This window comes from Lacerta agilis, chromosome 7 (genome assembly GCF_009819535.1).
Source record: "Lacerta agilis isolate rLacAgi1 chromosome 7, rLacAgi1.pri, whole genome shotgun sequence".
NCBI lineage: Eukaryota > Metazoa > Chordata > Lepidosauria > Squamata > Lacertidae > Lacerta > Lacerta agilis.
The window spans coordinates 30,884,547-30,904,060 of NC_046318.1; the positions used below are offsets into that span (position 1 = coordinate 30,884,547).

The following is a 19,514-nucleotide window of genomic DNA, read 5'->3' on the forward strand; positions in this document are numbered from 1 at the left end:
CCTTCCTTTGTCCTTACAGCTTATTTTGCTGCAGGCGAAAAGCCAGGCTTGTAACCTGTAATGGAGATTTTTGTACCCTATGTGCAATCATCATCATCATCATCAAACAACTGTTGAGTTGTCTCAGCGGTTTTTAACCCAGAATAAAGCAAATTGTTATAGAACCACCATAGAACCAAGAGAGACTAGATTATTGATCAGTGCAACTGCTTCACTTCAAAAGCTACAGCATTTAAAATGTTCCGTCAGCACAGCTGAGCTATATATTCAGCCCCAAAAAGACTTAATCAGCGAACTAAATTATTCTTCATACGAATAAAGCAACATTCTTATGATTTATACATAGATACATTTATCTATGTACATAGTGCTTCAGACTGATTTTTACCATGGAAACCTTATGATTCGAATTTAGATGGGGAAAGGAACAAGGAAAAAAATGTGAGAAAATACAAACACATTTATTGAAGCTTCGTCCTTGCTGGAGATTAGAGGTAAGCAGCAAGTCCAGCCATCGCCAATCTGGTGCCATACAGATGTTCATCATGCGAAAGGCTGGACTGGATGAATCCCAAACCGGAATTAAGATTGCTGGAAAAAATATCAACAACCTCAGATATGCTGATGATACTACCTTGATGGCAGAAAGTGAGGAGGAATTAAAGAACCTTTTAATGAGGGTGAAAGAGGAAAGTGCAAGATATGGTCTGAAGCTCAACATCAAAAAAACTAAGATCATGGCCACTGGTCCCATTACCTCCTGGCAAATAGAAGGGGAAGAAATGGAGGCAGTGAGAGATTTCACTTTCTTGGGTTCCATGATCACTGCAGATGGTGACAGCAGTCACGAAATTAGAAGACGCCTGCTTCTTGGGAGAAAAGCAATGACAAACCTAGACAGCATCTTAAAAAGCAAAGACATCACCTTGCCGACAAAGGTCCGTATAGTTAAAGCTATGGTCTTCCCAGTAGTAATGTACGGAAGTGAGAGCTGGACCATCAAGAAGGCTGATCGCCGAAGAATTGATGCTTTTGAATTATGGTGCTGGAGGAGACTCTTGAGAGTCCCATGGACTGCAAGAAGATCAAACCTATCCATTCTCAAAGAAATCAGCCCTGAATGCTCACTAGAAGGACAGATCCTGAAGTTGAGGCTCCAGTACTTTGGCCACCTCATGAGAAGAGAAGACTCCCTAGAAAAGACCCTGATGTTGGGAAAGATGGAGGGCACAAGGAGAAGGGGACGACAGAGGATGAGATGGTTGGACAGTGTTCTCGAAGCTACTAACATGAGTTTGGCCAAACTGCGAGAGGCAGTGAAGGATAGGCGTGCCTGGCGTGCTCTGGTCCATGGGGTCACGAAGAGTCGGACACGACTGAACGACTGAACAACAACAACAGATGTTTTAGACTACAACTCTCATTAGCCTCAGCTAGGGCAAGCTGAGCTACGCAATAGTGATATGCAGAATGCTTTGTTATCCCCTCTTGACACATGGTGAGATGCTTTTGAAAAAGAGAAGAACTTACAAAGATAGAGTTTGTCACAGCATGGGAACCAGCGGCTCAAAGTAAGAAATTCCATTGAGCTACTGCAAACCCTTGCACAAAACGCAAGGAAAAATTTGGATCCCAACCACATTTTTCACTGACAAAACTACAGGTGACTCATCCCTTGACCTACACACACAATTAATAAAAAAGAGACTCCAACCCATCAAAATGTGGCTTGAACAATATGACTAAACACATAAAACATCATCTGCTCAAACACAATCCTGTGATCAAACTGCTTTACAAGTATTTCCTGTCAATTCAATTAGCAAGCTCAACAGGAGGGGACAGCATGGAATGAGAGGATTTCCATCAAAGGCATTTTGGTCTTATTCCAAAATAGGTTGCTAATTATTTTCATAGAAGTGTAGTTTTGGAAAAGGTGCATCTTATTGCATGGAAGCAACCAAAATAGAAACATCAGCACAGCAAATCATGAAATGAGAACATAGCTTACAAAATGTATTTTTTATTATTAAATGAAAAGAATCTGTTTTGTAGATCAAATATGAAATAGAATGTACAAAAAACTTTACATCTGTCCTTTGAAAGAAATAAAATGCTATCAGGAATTCGCTAGCAGCAATTCCTTCCAAACATAACACAAAATGCATGAATATGTTTTATGGCAGTACAATACTACACAGAATAGCCTGTGCTAGAACTGCAATTACAGAGAAGTAAAGTTAAAAATCTAAATGGTCTCTCTCTAAAGGATACTAGTCCACAAAGTAACTTAAAAACATGGGAATCAACCATCATATATTCTCTTAGAAGCAAGTGGCAGGTAGGTTGAGTGCAGCGTTCACAAAGCTTGCATATAGCATTCTCAGTTCCTATACAAATATAAATTGTTCTTTATTTTTATTTTTAAAAATCTTTCTATTTGATAAGAATTCACTGTGAAGAAAACATATCCCGATCAAGATCTTTTGCTTCATCCATGCAATATATTCCTTAGGTATTCTTTCTGAAGCTTGGTACCCAAAGCCGTCATGGCAGTATTTTTTTAAATGTTCTGATGCAAATATTTGTACTAACCTCTCATATAACAAGGTCCTGCAGAGCTCACAACTTGTCTTTGGCATCACACCAAGTCCCCCTTTAATACTTTTCCTTTAAAAAAGTATATATTCCTTTAAGTAAAACACCCTAAAAACATCTTATTTCAGGTTTTGTAAAATAATGCATTATCACCTCCTTGGTTGCTTTGCAAAATATACACCTTATTTTGGAGAGGAAAACAGGAAATGCCCACCATTGGAATTCTGAATGGTTGCAAAAAGAAACACATAATTACAAGTCCCCTCCCATATGGAGGTTACATAAAGTCATTCAGTTCGGCTTCCAGTGCTGCCGCCATCTCATCCGCTTCTGAGCTGCTGCCCTCCTCGTCGTCATTGCTAGACCCTTTACTAGATTCACTGGCACCGTCATCCTCATCCAGCTTTCGCTTATGACCCCTACAAATTTGGACAGAGAAAATGGACATGATTAAAACAATATCCTTATGCAGAGGTGCCGGAACTCACCACAAACACCTCCCTCGTTCTCTTAGAATGGCAATGGTGCCCACCTGAGAGGTACTGGAAACATGTTTCTGTGAGTTTTGGCTGAAAAAAAGCCGTGTCTTTAACCGCCTAATAGTGTGGTCTTCAAATGGAAGATGGCAAGCGGCAGAATCCCTCCCACAAATATTCCAAAGCTTTTACACTGAGAAGAAAGGTCAATCTCTAAGCACATAACATTTCCTAAGTGCTGTACAGAGATTGAGACGAAAGCCCCTCACAATATAAGAGACATGAAATAAAAGAGGAAGAAAGAAAGCAAATACAGGGACCGAATCTTGAATTTACACAATCTCAGCAGTGTCATTTACACACACAACCCAGGAGTCTTAGTCCACTGGCCAATGGCAGAAGCCAAAATGTTATTTCTTTTAGGTCTGGAAGCCCAAGGAAAGTGTAATAGGACTGTATTTAAAAAAAGGCATCACTTGCAGTATGATGATGCACTTAAAAGTTCCAAAACTGAAAATGCCCCCCCCCTACCTCCCCATTACAGGCTATGATAAATTCTAGTTTCAGGCAGATCTCACTTTCTACATATTTTTAGCAAAGCATTTATTGTCTGACCTAGCCCTATATTGGACAATATTGCTCAGGTTTAGAGAGAATTGACCTTGTTCTTTTCTTCTTCTTTTTGGTATATTTTGAATTATTCTGCATTCAATTATCCCTAGAAGCAGAGCCAACAAATGTCAAACACAAAATACCTACCATAAGAGATGTTATGGATGCAACAAGCACAGTGTCAAAATCATAGCAATCAAGAAAACCTCACCGTTACACTTCCCCCTCTTCTCTGCAGCATCTCCCAACACTGGTGCTCTAATAAATATGCATGTTACTCTCCAATGTATAAGGACCCTGTGGTGCATTGCTTTAATACTGTAGGGACATGGAAGTACATGCCCTATAGAAAATTAATTTCCTTGCATAATGGACTCTTGAATAAATAGTCCTCAAACCCTAATGCTCCCGTGAGATGCATCAATATTTCCATTTTAGGTTACTGCAATAACCAGAATTAGGACCTGCAAGTTCCTGAAATCCTTTCTGCTCCCCTAGTTAGGAATAAAATTTCATTTATTTGAATCATACTGGTATAGAAAACCAGTTTCACCAACTTTGCTACGAGAGTGTGAACTGTTCTTGCTGGAACTGTAATCACTGCTAATTAATGAGTCACAGAGATGCCAAGTTACAAGTGGCACTACATAATGTTCCGAAATGTAGTCCAAAAAGTCTCTACTGTACTGTCTTGCCAACATAAAAGACAAAATAAAACATGCAAGGTTTGTGCAAGTACTATTCATTACCATTAAGCTGATAGCCAAGATAAATGTGTATTTGTTCCCATGTCTGGCATTTTGCAAAGGGTAAAGCTCATAACACACTTTACACAGCACACAAATTTGCCACTCGTTTCCCTTGTGTCGCTTGGAGAATACTATAATGCAGCCTTCACCAACCTGGTGCCCTCTAGCTGTTTTAGACCATAGTTCCCAACAGCCCCAGCCACCAGGCAGGTTGGGGAAGGCTGCTATGTCTGAAGGAGGAATGCAAATATGTAAAAACGGTGTGTGTGTGTGTGTGTGTGTGTGTGTGTGTGTGTGTGTTATACTGAGTAGCCAGAGCTAGTCCCATCTCCAAACATTATAGGTGTTCTTTGGTTCACTGGGGGAATGAGCCTAAAACCTGTATGTTGCCTAAGTGTAAATTGGCCCCAATACTGTCTCCACTGTCTAGTAGTGGCTGGCAAATGGTGGGAAAAGTCCCACGCTGCATTGTGGGTTTTGTACTACCTCCAGTATCAGTGTGCCTCTGAATACCAGTTGCTAATCTACAGCCTTTTAAGCTGTGTGTGTGGTGGATAATGTTTTTTGTGGTATGTATTTTTGAGTTTTCATATTGTGAACTGGCCTGTGATCATCCGATGAAGGGAGGTATGGAAATTATAACAACAACAATGATGCGGTGGGGTCATATATAATCCTATAATTGCAAAGATGGAAGGGACCACATGGGTCATCTAGTCCAACCCCCGGCAATACAGGCATTTTTTTGCCCAAGGTGGGCATGAACCCATGACCCTTAGATTAAGAACCTCATACTCTACCAACTGAGCTATCCCAAAGCTCCCTGTGATAACAGAATGATGAACTAGAGGGGTCTTTGGTCTTATCCAACAGACCTTCCCTTTGATTCTCTGATGCTTAACATGAGGAATAGTACTGACTTTCAGAAAGGAGAGGCTAACTCCCTCAGTTTAAAAAAGCCACACCAGTTATGAGCCAAACTCAAAGTGGTAATTACTTTGGCTCAATCACCACCTGCCCTCCTGTTAGTGGTTTCTCTTCTCTATCCAAAACATTACTTGTAAGGGTGGGAGGAACCACTAGCAGGGGTTATTTTCATTACTACTGTGATTCTAGTAATACAATGAAAGCTTCAGAGCATGCTCAGAAACTTTCCATCACTTCAGAGAACTATAGTTCAATTCATTCTGGCAGAATGTATTCTACTCTTTTCCTTTCTGTCCCTCAGAAAAGAATTTTAGATTTCCTCCCCTGACTGGCAGGAAGCAAGAGGAAGAGAATAAGAAGAACTGGGAAACAGCAAAGGCTTGTTTTCATTCTACATTTCCCATTTCCTAGTGCAGTACACACAGCATATTTCTTCTTCATACTCTATGTACCCTATATTCTCTTCCCAACAGAATTAGTGAGCTGGGCATATCCTTTACATGCTTCTCCACCTTGCTGTCTCCTTCCTGTGTGTCAAGCATGCTAAAAAGCAGGTGACAGCACACAAGGAAAGGAAGCTTGATGGTGTACATCTTTTGACATACTAATTGCAGTTAAATACTATCCTGGGAAATCCAAGAGAAAATAATGGCTGTGGCCTAAACCACAGAGCCTAGGGCTTGCCGATCAAAAGGTCGGCGGTTCGAATCCCTGTGACGGGGTGAGTTCCTGTTGCTTGGTCCCTGCTCCTGCCAACCTAGCAGTTCGAAAGCATGTCAAAGTGCAAGTAGATAAATAGGAATGCAAAGGGACCCCTGACCATTAGGTCCAGTCGCGGACAACTCTGGGGTTGCGGTGCTCATCTTGCTTTACTGGCCGAGGGAGCCGGCGTACAGCTTCCGGGTCATGTGGCCAGCATGACAAAGCTGCTTCTGGCGAACCAGAGCAGCGCACGGAAACGCCGTTTACCTTCCTGGCGGAGCGGTACCTATTTATCTACTTGCACTTTGACGTGCTTTCAAACTGCTAGGTTGGCAGGAGCTGGGACCAAGCAATGGGAGCTCTATATTACTATATACTATATTTAATTACTATATTTAATTGTCTTCCCTAGGGGGCTTCTTGGATCTCTTCAAATTAAATCTTTCATGCTGCAATATATGATGGAAGCACTTGGGAGTAAGACCCACTGAATTCAGTGGCTTACTTCTGAATAGACATGTATACAACTGCACTGCTATTTTCTAACTTATTCTTGTATGTGTTTTGATGTATAACTGATTTCATATATATATATGCATGGATTCACTTCAGTCAATCCCCATAGTACAATTCAGGGCATATTACATTGAAAGCAACTAGTCCAACATCAGTGTGCAGACATTTTAAGTGTTTACTTCTGTGCCAAAGAGACATTAAATATCATAGTGGTCAGGATTAATGCACTTCAGTTATTACAAAGAGCTGAACAGCACATTTTAGAATTCATTAGGAAAACTATGTTAGATGCATTTCTGATATCATGAACAATTTTTGTATACTACAGATTACCAATGCTCATTTTAAAACCTAGTGGTTTTTTTAAAATTAAAAAAATGGAGTTATAAAAGCATTGCACAATAAATGTTACTTGGAATCACTTGGAATCAGTACAATACATAGAATCCTTATCGGATTTCCTTGCCTCACACAGATTTCAACAGGCTACAAAAAAGAGAGCAGGAAAAAGCAAATAACATGTTGCTAAGGGTCAATGAACAGGCTTTATTAGTTTTCCTGAAAAAGCGAATCTCCATTTCAGACTAACTTCTTTAAAAACCTATGCAGCCCCACAACTCATGGCAAAAATACTTCAACACGGCAAACAATAGATGGGATCAGTTCCTAACATATTTGGGTGACTCAAGTATGCTATGTCACACACTGCAAAAAAGGAGGAGACATTCTAGCATCATATGCCAATCCTATCCTCACCTTGAGATCATATTATCATGACACGCTTCCTTAGCAGGGCGAGGCCCAAACATCAGATTGAGACAGTCACGGGCTGAGGGGCTCAGAGCCAGCAGTTGTGTATGTCACATGATCTGCACCATATGCCCTAAGCTAGTCTGCTACCCTCTGAATCAATGGAGAAGGCTGTCTCATTATCACTGTTAAAAGTAAGATTCAAGTGTCTGTCTAGTTGGTTTCTGCATACAGAATGGAAAGACGAGGGCGCAATCTTGCCTTTGCCCCTGGCAGCAAGTAATATTGAGGTAGTCCGGTTTCTCTGTAATACTTTAGTTTACAACATCAGGTTTTGTTTTGGGTATTTTATTGTTAGCTCCCAAAAGCTACCCATGTCAAAATCCCAGGCTTAATTTAACACACTCGGTACACTTTGACCATAAAACTACGAAATGGTAGCTGAAGAAGAATAAACGAAACAGGGCCTTGTCCTGGAGTTAACAATCGTAACTGGAATTTGTTTTATACTTTCAACAACAAAAATAGAGAAAACCATTGTTTATTGCCGTCCTGGCCTGAGTCCTTGCAACCTTTCTACTTTATTTCCTTAATTTAACACTATGTCTACTGTCACTATCTATCATTCTGCAGTTTTTGACATATAATTAACCTAAATAGCAGCTGTGTCAAGAGTTAAATACAAGCTGGTAACGCTAGGGGGGTGGGAAGTGTTCCTTGCATATACCTTTGACAACTTTCATTGTACTTTTCATATAATAGCAATGGATACTGAAAAGGTATTTCCATGCTTATTTTTAGTGTCTTGTCTCTAAGAAAATCCCAGAGCTTGTATTATATTGCTCTTCACGACATGTTCCCAGAAAGAGCTTGAATAAGAAGACGAGTTTGTACTTGGCAAAACTGTCTCAAGACTCAGTTGTTCTTGGATTCATTAGGAGGCCTTGGGAGAAGCTAGTTATTAGTTTCAACTTTCTGTATCAAAGGCTGTATGATACTCAAATTACCTGTTAGGACTACAATGTGAATGAAAGACACTGGGTAGTATAAAAGTATCCAGTTATCTTAACTGGTTTTTCTACATCGTACAAGAACTTTTTTTTTTAAGAGGTCTGTGAAAAATCCAGATTTTGGAAATAGAAAATTAACCTGAAATATGGTAATCATGTTACCTTCATGTAAAGTACCTGACATTTCGTTGTCAATGCTACATGGAGCTTGCATAATACTTCAAACAAAAGTCACAGCCAAACAGCTTGTTGTTATGTCTTGGGATAATTCTAGCAATTTTAAATTCAAGGTTCAGATGGGAATCTGTATATGAGGGATTGACAAGCCATCTCAGTCCTACTCAGCATTCAAGCAGCAGGAATAATTTTATCTAATTTAGTCTACAGAATGGGGAAAGTGGCAATTCTATTGTAAACTAGCATTTCGGTTGCCTGTTCCTCCTACAATTCCTACTTAAGTCCCTGATTGCATATCACTTTGATGGGACTCCTAAAAAGTATAGTGGAATTTTAAAGAGAAATACATTGCTGCTTCCATAACCAAGAAAACTATTCTGAGGAACCAGCATAGGCAGCATCAATATTAATCAATAAGGCCACCTTTCACAAAAAGGGTCAAAGATCCATTAAATGAACAAACCTAACACTGTTAGGATATGGTCCACTTACACTAGCTGTCTTTGTGGGTGTTATAGAGGAATCCATACACAGCACACCATTTTTTTTGTTTCTGATCTTAAAAACTTACAAACTCTGCTAACCTGGAGTTACCTTGAGTTGAGAATTTTGCCCCAGGATGAGAATGGAAATCGTGTTCCAGCAGCAAGAGGCCCCATTAGCAAAAGCACGCCTCTAGTTAAGAACGGACATCTGGAACGAATTAAGTTCGTAACTAGAGGTACCACTGTACTTCTAAGCCACTATTGCTTGCTTTCAACCTCAGAACAAAACAATGGCTACATTCACAGGGGTAGCCAACATGGTGGCCTCCAGGTGTAACTCACATCAGCCCCAGCCAGCACAGCCAGTGCATAGGGATGATGGGAGTTGTAGTCCACAATGACATAGGCTAGCCTGTGTTGAATAATGGTTTAGAAATGCAAGTATAAATGTTGGGCTCATGCATTCCATCCACACTCTATTCCCATTCCTTCTTTACCTTGCATGCAGCAACTGAATACTCTTCACTCTCTCACTGCAAGGATAGCAGTTAGGGAGAGATGGCGAGAAGGGCCTCCCTTCTATTTCAGATCATTATTTGAGATTGCCTATTATATCTGAACATTTTGATTCTAAACTGAGGGCACAGTTCCAGTTACAGGTAGGTAGCCGTGTTGGTATGCCATAGTCAAAACAAAATAAAAAATTCTTTCCAACTAAGCTCATACCAAGAACAAACTTAGTTGGTCTCTAAGGTGCTACTAAGGGCACAGGTTTGTTTCCAAACGACGAAACAGGAGCAACACAGGACGACAGGGCTTATAAAATACAACTTTTCTTAATTTTTTAAAATGTGGATTTCACTGAATGTTCTGTCTGAGGAAGCCCTGCGCATTTAGTGCGCAAGGACAGCTGCTTGTGCAGCAGGGCTTTCCCCCACCCCCAGGTACAGTTCAAAAAAATGGCTTGGGGGGGCGTTGAGAATCCCTAGAACAATGTGTGGGACGGGGGTATAATTCTGTCTAGCAAGCTGGTATGGTTGCGCAGATGGAATGATTTGAAGAGCACAACACTGAATCCCACCCCCTATCTTGAGTATCTAAAAGGTGGGTTTTGAATCTCCCCACCCTGAAAAACCCCTAAAATGTGCTCCTGGCTAAAGGACACTCATGATCAGTGGAAATTCCCAAAATTGACTAGGAAAAATGTTCCTACTATGATTATCACTCCTCCCTCTCCATCATTCTTTTTGCTGGCATTGCCTTTTTCTGTGAAGAAATCACTGTTTGTGGAGTTTTATTCGGCATCTTTTTGCTACATCTGACCTTCACACTTGCCACGACTATTGTCTCAAAGCTAAGTCATACTGAGGCTAACAACACTCAAGATCAAGCTATGATAAAAGGGTCTTTTAAAGTTCTCTTTAAACCCATGAGAGCTTTCCTTACATAACTGAAACAACTTTGACAGCACTGGAGTCTCAGGACATTAAGAAGATAAGACATATTTATGCAGTCTTAAAATAAAAAAAAGAGAGAAAATATTTTTGAAGCAACATAGCGCTTAAAGTTCAAGTCATATTAACTGTACTTTTTATTCAAAGCAGGAAGTAAGCTCACTATTTAGCACTGATGTAGTGCTAAGATGATAGGCATTGTAGAGAAGTAATAATTCCTGCCCCGAGGTCTAATAATATTCATGAGACAAAAAGTAGCAAAAAAGGGGATACTTGGCCATAGATTTATAATTAGAAGTAGAGACAAGATTGGGAAGAGTCACGTGGGAGTGGAGGAGGTAAACTAAATAAAGGACACTTCAGAAAAGACTTTTGACTATGGAGGAGGAACTTGGATGAAACTACATTGCCTAGCAGTGACAGAAATATTATAAGCTTAAATTTCATTGCTCTGTTTCAGATATCAGCAAGACACCTAGGAATGTTATGCTGGGATGACAGTGAGGAGGATGGGAGAGGAGACATGACATGACAGAAAACTCGACATCAGCAAGTAGCAGCAAAACACATGAGAGTGAATCAACAATTCTGAGAACCATGACAGATGAATGAAGGGGGTAAGGACTGTGGCACATATGAGAATAAGGAGAGATGATATGGTGGATCAACTGAAGCGTAGAATTAAAAAAAAATCAGCTTGTATTAGGTATAAAAATATGCCTGAAAAATATCGCATATGCCAAAAACGTTGTAGTTTTTAGTGCATTTCCAGAATGGCTGCACAATTTATATTTGGCCAAGAGTTTGAAATCAGGGGTGGGGAGTTCTATTCCTCTTTTTGTCTTTGAGTAGGAACTACTGAATATCTGAACTGGCCCTAGTAGTTTATCACTTTAAAGAATTAAGAATTTGGAACTCATGGGGAAAGCTCTACTAAGTATAAAAAAGTTTTGCACATGTATTTTTTGTTCAACAATATAAAAGAAAAATGCTGAAGATGAAAGAATATTTTAAATCTATCACTTGAGCACCATGCATACTTTAAATCGTACCATCTTCTGTCAAGTGATATCAATGCAGTAAAGAACTTAGTAGAATTCAAAGGTTAGATACTTTGTACAGATAATGAAAATCTCTAAGGATAAATCAAAGGGGATATAAGTCATCATGCTCACATTCATGACCTAGAAAGAAAAACTAGGTATGCCTTTCTTAACTATCCTACTGCAACTAGAGTGGTTTGGGAACGTTACAGTAGAGTAACATCTGGGTATCTAACTACATTTTGGCTTTTGTCTCTTTTTGTCTCTGAATATCTTCCAGCTAAAAAATATGTTTATACAGGAAATAACATTATTTTGATGCAGATATATTTTATCTGTGTTAAGTTCCAGGAAAGAATTTGACCTCCTTTCTCATTGTAAAAGCACAATAGAAATATTGATTAATAGACATTTCCAGAGTTCTGTTGCATATATGCACTTTTAGAATCTATTCATCACCAATTCATTACTATAATATGAAAAATTACCCAGACAATTATTTTCAAATTTAGAATATGGGTGCATTTTTCCTGTAAAAGAATGGTTCCCCCCCCCCTTATGAATTCATGAAGTATGGCTTGTGCTCTATATACCACCCTATGGTTTCTCCTGCACCCAAGATCTATTAAATTACTTGAGAGGAAAAGGAACAACTTGCTATTATTGGGATTGGTAGTGTATATGCCATTGTTTTATGAAGCCTCTTAGCTCTTAAATCCTGACATCTCTTCCTGTGACCTTTACTTGTCCAGCTCTACCACTTTCAGCTGTGCCTCAACAACTCTTGCTCTAATACTATGGCGTTTCTTCCTCCTTCCCCTTCCACCTGGAACTGCTTTTAAAGAAAACTTTATTTACCTTACTCTCCCTTTCTGTTGCCTCCCTTGGAAGTAAGCTCCTATGAGTAAGGACCAACTGAGCAATCCATGCTGTTACATGCCTAGTTTGATCCTGTATGTCATGAACGGGGGGCGGGGGGGGGGGGAGAAGCTGTGCATGGGGAATCAGGAGGAAAGGTGGGATTAAAAAACTAATAAATTTTTAGAAGTGCCCAACCTAAATAGTTTCCTGTTCATATTCCTGGGTAAAAAGTGCTCAGCTGTCTACAACTTACAGAATAAGCCTTCTATATCAATATTTCATTCCTGCAATCTCTTTGGATAACTTGGCCAAGTTATAAATGGCAAGAAATGACACTATTTGAAAATCCTATTAAACATCTTGAGAAACAAAACATCAAACCAATGTAGTCTTGACTGGATTGTATAACTGCAAAATTGGAGTCTGCTGCAGTGTAGTATGTAGGACAATGACTTAAGAGTATTTTTCTTATTGAAGAGGATGCTATGAAACGTTTTGTCCAAAATGAGGTTTTGCAGCCCGTTGTAAATCATATAACAGTATTATTCATGAGCTTGAATTCCATCAAGTTGTAGATCTGTGGAAACTGTCAACTGATAGAAGAAAGAAAAATGTATAGACAACAGACGGTGAAGTTAATAAATTGTTCTGGTGGAATACATTTGTCTTCCTTAGAAATAGCCTTTAGAGGCTATATATAGGTAACTTTTTGGTATAAGGACACTGGCAGATAAAAGTGCAAGAGAATCTCATCCGTTTTCTCTTTTTCAGCAATTTCTTTGAAGTTTCTGAAAATAGGTGAGTATTTTTTTTAAATACTGTACTTATGACTTGAATTCTTGCTATTTATTTGACCACTGTTGAAATTGCAAGCACTCATAACATTGCATGTGGAGGAGAATCCATGTGTAATTCTCATGAGATAAACTTCTGTTCCATCTGATGCTGTACTTTAATTCTGCAAAGAAATTATGGAAGAGTCTCAACTAAAGAGGAATGGGGAGGAACTACCCACACGGAGAAGCATCGTAGATGTTTTCCATTCCCAAGCTCTTTGAGAAACTCCCAAGAGCTCATGGGGAACGTGCATGTTCCAACATATCTTGCAACATCCATAATGTATTCCCTGTTTTTGTTTTCAAAAAATTAGTGCTTAATGAACTCTGACCTGGTTTAGATTAATAAATAATTAGAATGTAAGAAAGTAATAATAAGTTCTATTATTGAGCAAATGCAGCTAAATGTAATAAATAAATGTTGTATCTCGTTATTGAGAAGACTGACGTGTTTCCAACTTTGTATACTCCACAGGTAGTGAAAAGGAAAATAATAGTAAGGAGTTATAGTCAAAAAGCACATGTGTTTCATGTGCATGAACAATGAAGTACTATGTTCTAAGAAATGTTGAAGTAAAAAGGGTGAATTCATCATTCTGAGAAATGAGAGACTAGAGCAGCAATCCTATGGCAAGATCTGCTGGGCTGAGCAGCTTAATATGCAACAGATCTTTGGCTCAGCTGGCTGATTCCCAAGTTGGCCAGTGTTAAGTCTGGAACCTTGGCTCAACAGAAGATAGGCTGGCATAATGTGCTCATTCCAGCCTCAGTTGACTGAACCAAAGCTGGTGTAAAGTACCTAAAAAGTGGTGTTCTGCAGATGGAACGGAGGGGGGGGGGCTAGGCTGGGTCCTAGGCCCATTCAGTTCCATCATGTGACCTGGCAAGCTGGCACTGAACACTATTTTAAAGGCTTGTTTTCCCTCTGCCAGACTTGAGCAGCTGCTGCTGCCTTGCTATTGAATTGGGTTTGGATCTGGTGTCACTTTATGCTAGCTGAACTTACCCTGGCATGCTTTTCATCAGCTCTGTGTGCAAAGGATTACTCACTATGCAAATAGCTAACTTTTCACAGAGGTTTGCCAAATCTCTTAAGATATGCGGAACTGGTTTTAGATGGAACAGCTAGCAAAGACTAACCTTAAAAAACGTAAAGGGTCCTACTTGTGAATTATGATTTTAAACTCCCCAGACGTTTTAGAAGGTGCACCTGTCATCTTCACTTATGGGTTTATTAGATTTCTGTAGGTAAAAAAGCATAACAAGTGACACTTGGGAGGCTCTGAAGGTCTGTGCACAGAGCTGTTAATGCATGCTTTACAGTGCATGATAATTGGTAGTTTGGGGTCAAGCTAGCAGTCATGAGAGAATTGTTGCCACTGTTGAGGGTACACATCTTATTTCAAAATAAGTTTCGGTAATTTCATGTATTTATTATAGAAGACGTATTGTGTGTCACATTATTGCCCTGACAGGCAGTACTATAATTTAGAGATCTGAAAAAGCACAGTATTTGCATATCATCTGACCAAGCAAGCATTCATTTCTACAATAGATGTTAATAATATTTAACATGGTAGAAAACCTGGATAATATTCAAAGATGTAGCTTTATATGGTAAAAACGTCATTATTTCATGTTCTGAATTTTTAAACTACGTCTTCTAAAATTTAAAAAGCAAACCTGTGCTCAGTTTTGTAGGGAACTCCTGCAGACTTTAGCCAAAAAGCAAAATGGGTAAGTCCTCAATCTTGTAGTCATACCTTGGCTCTCGAACGGAATCCGTTCTGGAAGTCTATTCGAATTCCAAAAACATTTGAAAACCAAGGCGCGGCTTCTGATTGGCTGCAGGAGTTTCCTGCACTCAATCGGAAGCCACGTCGGACGTTCGGGTTCCAAAGAACGTTCACAAACTGGAACACTCACTTCTGGGTTTGTGGCGTTCGGGAGCCAAAGCGTTCGAGTCACAAGGCATTTGCAAACCAAGGTACGACTGTATATGCATAGAATTAAGCCCCACAAAACAAAGTGGGACTTGACTCTGAGGAATCATAAACCAGGACTGCACTGTTTTGAGTGTGAAATTTTCTAGTCCAAACTTCACCTCGGTCATAACTTATACAGTGGACATAGGTAAGGCACCATTTTCTCAGCCTTGGCTGTAACCACTGCAATATAGGGATAATACTGCCCTAACCTTACAGTGCTGCTATAAGGATTACTGAGACAGTGACTTCATTCAGATGCAACAGTAAACTATGAGTTAGCATTGTAAGAATGAGCCTCAGGGTCATGCATTTCTCCTCTTCTCTGCTGCTGCCACAAGATTGGAGGCATTCCCATCAGGATTAAAGCACTCTCAGTTTATCAACAGGCAATTTTGAATGTTATCATCAACTATGGTTTACTGTGACAGTAATAAGCTGCTGCAAGCCTTGGGTTCACACACTTTCTTTCTCTCCTAGCATAGCTGTAATGAGAGATCAGAGGCTTTTGCATCTGTGTTTTTATATGTATATAAACTGCACTTTAACATTTCATCTACACCCAAAGAACTGTAGTTAATGTAAGCCATGGTTATTTCATCCAAGTTCCAGGATCTTCAGCATTTCTTATGCATACTGGCAGAAATGCTTTGGAAGTCTGTTACATAATTTTTATATGCACTTTAAAGAAGTAGTAGGTGAAAGAAATATAATGCAGATAACACCAACAGTATTCATTTTAATAAGGTAAAGAGCACATACCTGGGTACACTGCCTGTCAAGCTTCTTTCACTTGAAGATGTCGAAGCAGCTCTCTCTTCTATTTTTACATTTACAGCTTCTTTTGCTTTACTCTGTGGTGCTGCCTTTCCATCTCCTGTCTTCTTTTTTTCACTGTCGCTGTCGTCACTGCCTTCTCCCAATATGTCATCAACCTGCCAAATGATCAAGCGTTAGTAATGACACAACAGTTTAGCAGAACAATTGAACAATGACTGCATATCCGTATCAATTACTTTCTGATGCATCGTTTAAAATTCCCAGCTTCTCAGGGCAGCATAAGGCAATACATAAAGTAACGCAACTGTCAAATAAGAATAGAATGCTGAGCAATTACATCTGTGAAAAAAGAGTACCTGCATTTTCATTTAATGTTTTAAATTGGATAAAAGTGAATTAAATTAAATCACAACTTTCCCTCAAAACTGGGTATGGAAAGTAAGCTACAGCTCTTAAAAAGTTTTATCCACCACTTCTAAAGCATCCTTTTCTTTCAGGTTGTAGGAATGCTTGAATCAAAGACAGAAAAACTTCAAAGCACCATATTTTTTGGATTGACAGAGCAAACTAGCACAGCAAGTAGGAGGTATTTGTCTAAACTGGTATCCCATTGGGGCTGCAATCATAATTATGTGTACTATGAAGTTACCTCCTCTGACTTCAGTAACATTTCAGAATAAATGTGCTTAGGATTGGACTACTGAGACAAAAAAGTCTGTGTCCACATTCTGGAGCTTGATATGACTGATATTCCATGTGGATTAATATCTAAGGCATATTTCCTAATGTAAGTACAGTAATAAAAGAATCCAAAGCTGAAGGAACAGGGATATAATAATACATGTCTGGAGAGAAATGTTTGCAATAACTTGTAATTCCATGTTGCACGTTTAGACAATAGCAAAAAACATTATTTGCTGCTATGATTAAATCCAACTGGAGGTCATACTGAGGAAAAGAAAAGTGTGGAACTGTGTCATGAGATCTAAGAAATTCTCTGTTAGCCCTGAATGAAAAGCAGCTGCTATGATTCTTAACAAAATAAGTTTTATTAGATTACAACATACAACATTTTACACACATAAAATACAATACATTCAAAGTAATATCCAAATAAAACAAGTAAGTAGTTATCCCACACAACCATTTGTGTAGACGAGAATGTAGTTTATGTTAACCAAAAAGTATTATATGTTTCATTTTAGTCACGTACATAAAAAAGATGTACTGATCAGTTCTAATTACAGGTAGGTAGCCGTGTTGGTCTGCCATAGTCAAAACAAAATAACAAATTCCTTCCAGTAGCACCTTAGAGACTAAGGTGCTACTGGAAGGAATTTTTTATTTTTTATTTTGTTTTGATCAGTTCTAAAAGAGTATTTATCCTTTAAACCTAGTGTCAACTTTATTTTATTAGACAATTTCCCCACAAGTGCTATTTGACAAACTTTCATTATTATTTATTAAATTTGTGTATTGTCCTATATCCACAGGTCTCAGGGAGGTTCAATGAAGCATTCTCCAAATTCTCCCTGCATCTTGTTATTACAAACCTGGACACTAGTAAGAACGAACTTAGTAAAGGTTTAAATTGTAAGTACCTCCCATGAAAAGATTGAGCAGTGCCAGCTGTGGACACTCAAAGGCATTTTGTTTGGTAATTGCTTTTATTTCAACAATATCTGCTACCAGAAATGAAGTCCATTCCCTCCACGTATGTTGATTAGAGCATAGCAATACACTGTTAATAGAGAAGGTGGGGTGGAAGATAATTCATGTTGCTTGAAACTGCAAAGTTCTGTATTTTCTGCCTTTCACTGAATAAATGCTCCTGCAGAAATGTTTAATGTTAATGTCTGCATACCCAAGGATGGAATCCAGTTACAAGACATGCTGGCGCCCAATGTATTCCTCCAGCACTTGAAATGCAAGTACAGAAATAACTAACATCCTTGAAGCAAACTTATGTATAAATAAAAAATAAGTGTCTTCTTGGTTGTGCTAAATTGCACCTTACTCTTTAACACGCATTCAACCATTCTGCCATTTTAATGAGAGGGTGGTTTCACTAAATGTGATCTGTTTTCCACATGCAGTTTAAGAATTAAGATCCCTCCTGCATTCATGAGAACATTCCAAAAGCTTACTTCAGCTACACAGGCATCTAACATACTGACTTAAGAAGTATAGCATCCTCTCAGTCAAAAGCTTTATAAGAATAGCATCTGAACTAATTTCTAGTCTCTCCCCCCCCCCCCCCACATTGCCTTGTATCTCCAGAACTCTCAGGCTGGCTTTTTATCTTATACAGTTGTATCTCGTGTTGCGTTTGCTGCGGGTTACGAACGGCGCGCAAACCCGGAAGGCTTTTACTTCTGGGTTTCGCCACGCGGTCTGCACATGTGCAGAAGCGTTCTGTGCAGGTCACGCATGCGCGGAAGCACGATATTGCTGCTCGGGTTGCGGACTTTTGGGGGTGTTTTTTTTTAAAAAAATAAAAGCGGGGATGAGCGGCTCTGAAGGGGCGCCACACACCCCTTCAGAGGGCTCATCACCGCTTGCTTTGAAGGGAGCTGGGGACGAGGGGTGAACGCTCACCCCTTCTCCCCGGCTCCCTTTAAAAAAAGCAGGGATGAGCCGCTCTGAAGGGGCACCACACTCCCCTTTAGAGGGCTCATCCCCGCTTGCTTTGAAGGGAGCTGGGGACAAGGGGTGAACATTCACTCCTCGTCCCCAGCTCCCTTCAAAGCAAGCGGGATGAGCACAGGGCGTGGGGTGGCCACCCAGCTCCCCGTGCCGATGCAGAAAGCCTGCTTTTTGGATCGGTGCGGGGTGCTGGGTGGTGGAGGAAGCAGCTGCGATCCCGGCTGCTTCCCCTACCACCCTGCGCCGATGCAGAAAGCCTACTTTTTGGATCGGCGCGGGGTGCTGAAGAAAGCAGCTGGGATTCCGGCTGCTTTCTTTTTTTTGATAAGATTTTATTATTTTCCAATAAAACACCAAAAAACAAATTTAAACAACAACACAAGGCATAAAAACAACAATAAAAACAATAACAATAACAAATACAATAAACATAAAAAGAAAAAAGAACATATACATACCTTAACCATTACCTATCTTTATACTTTCCTTGTTACTAACTTCTTAATTTAGGGACTTCCCCCATTCCCTCCACTGTCTTCAAAGTCAAAAACATCTTAAGGGTAGCTTTATATCTTGTTCATTTAACAATTGCTCGAATTTTTGATATGCTTATCTTTACACAATCATGATCTTAATCAACTATAAATCTTATCCTAATGTCAAAACTTAACTCCTGTTTAACAAATAAATCATTCATTCAAAAATTTTCTTTTGCCAGTTTTATCAAATTTAACCCTACTAAAGCCTCTAATTTATCTCTGCTCAAATATTCAATTTTACTGATTTAACTAAATAGTCTTTAAATTTTTTCCACTCTCGTGACACCGTCTCCTCCCTCTGGTCTCGGATTCTGCCGGTCAGTTCTGCGAGTTCCATGTATTCCATCATCTTCATCTGCCATTCTTCC

The 19,514-nt window shown here is 39.4% G+C and overlaps 1 protein-coding gene across 1 annotated transcript in view; it reads right to left on the bottom strand.

The window, feature by feature from the left end:
- Nucleotides 1-2,007: 2,007 nt before the first annotated feature.
- Nucleotides 2,008-19,514, bottom strand: part of CTDP1 (CTD phosphatase subunit 1) — a 50,855-nt gene continuing 33,348 nt past the window's right edge. Inside the window, exons 12-13 of the mRNA XM_033154761.1 lie at nt 15,944-16,116; nt 2,008-3,017 (exon numbers count right to left, since the gene is read on the bottom strand). Of these exons, the coding sequence (XP_033010652.1) occupies nt 2,876-3,017; nt 15,944-16,116 (315 nt within the window). The 3' untranslated portion in view covers nt 2,008-2,875. The remainder of the gene's footprint in view (nt 3,018-15,943; nt 16,117-19,514) is intronic.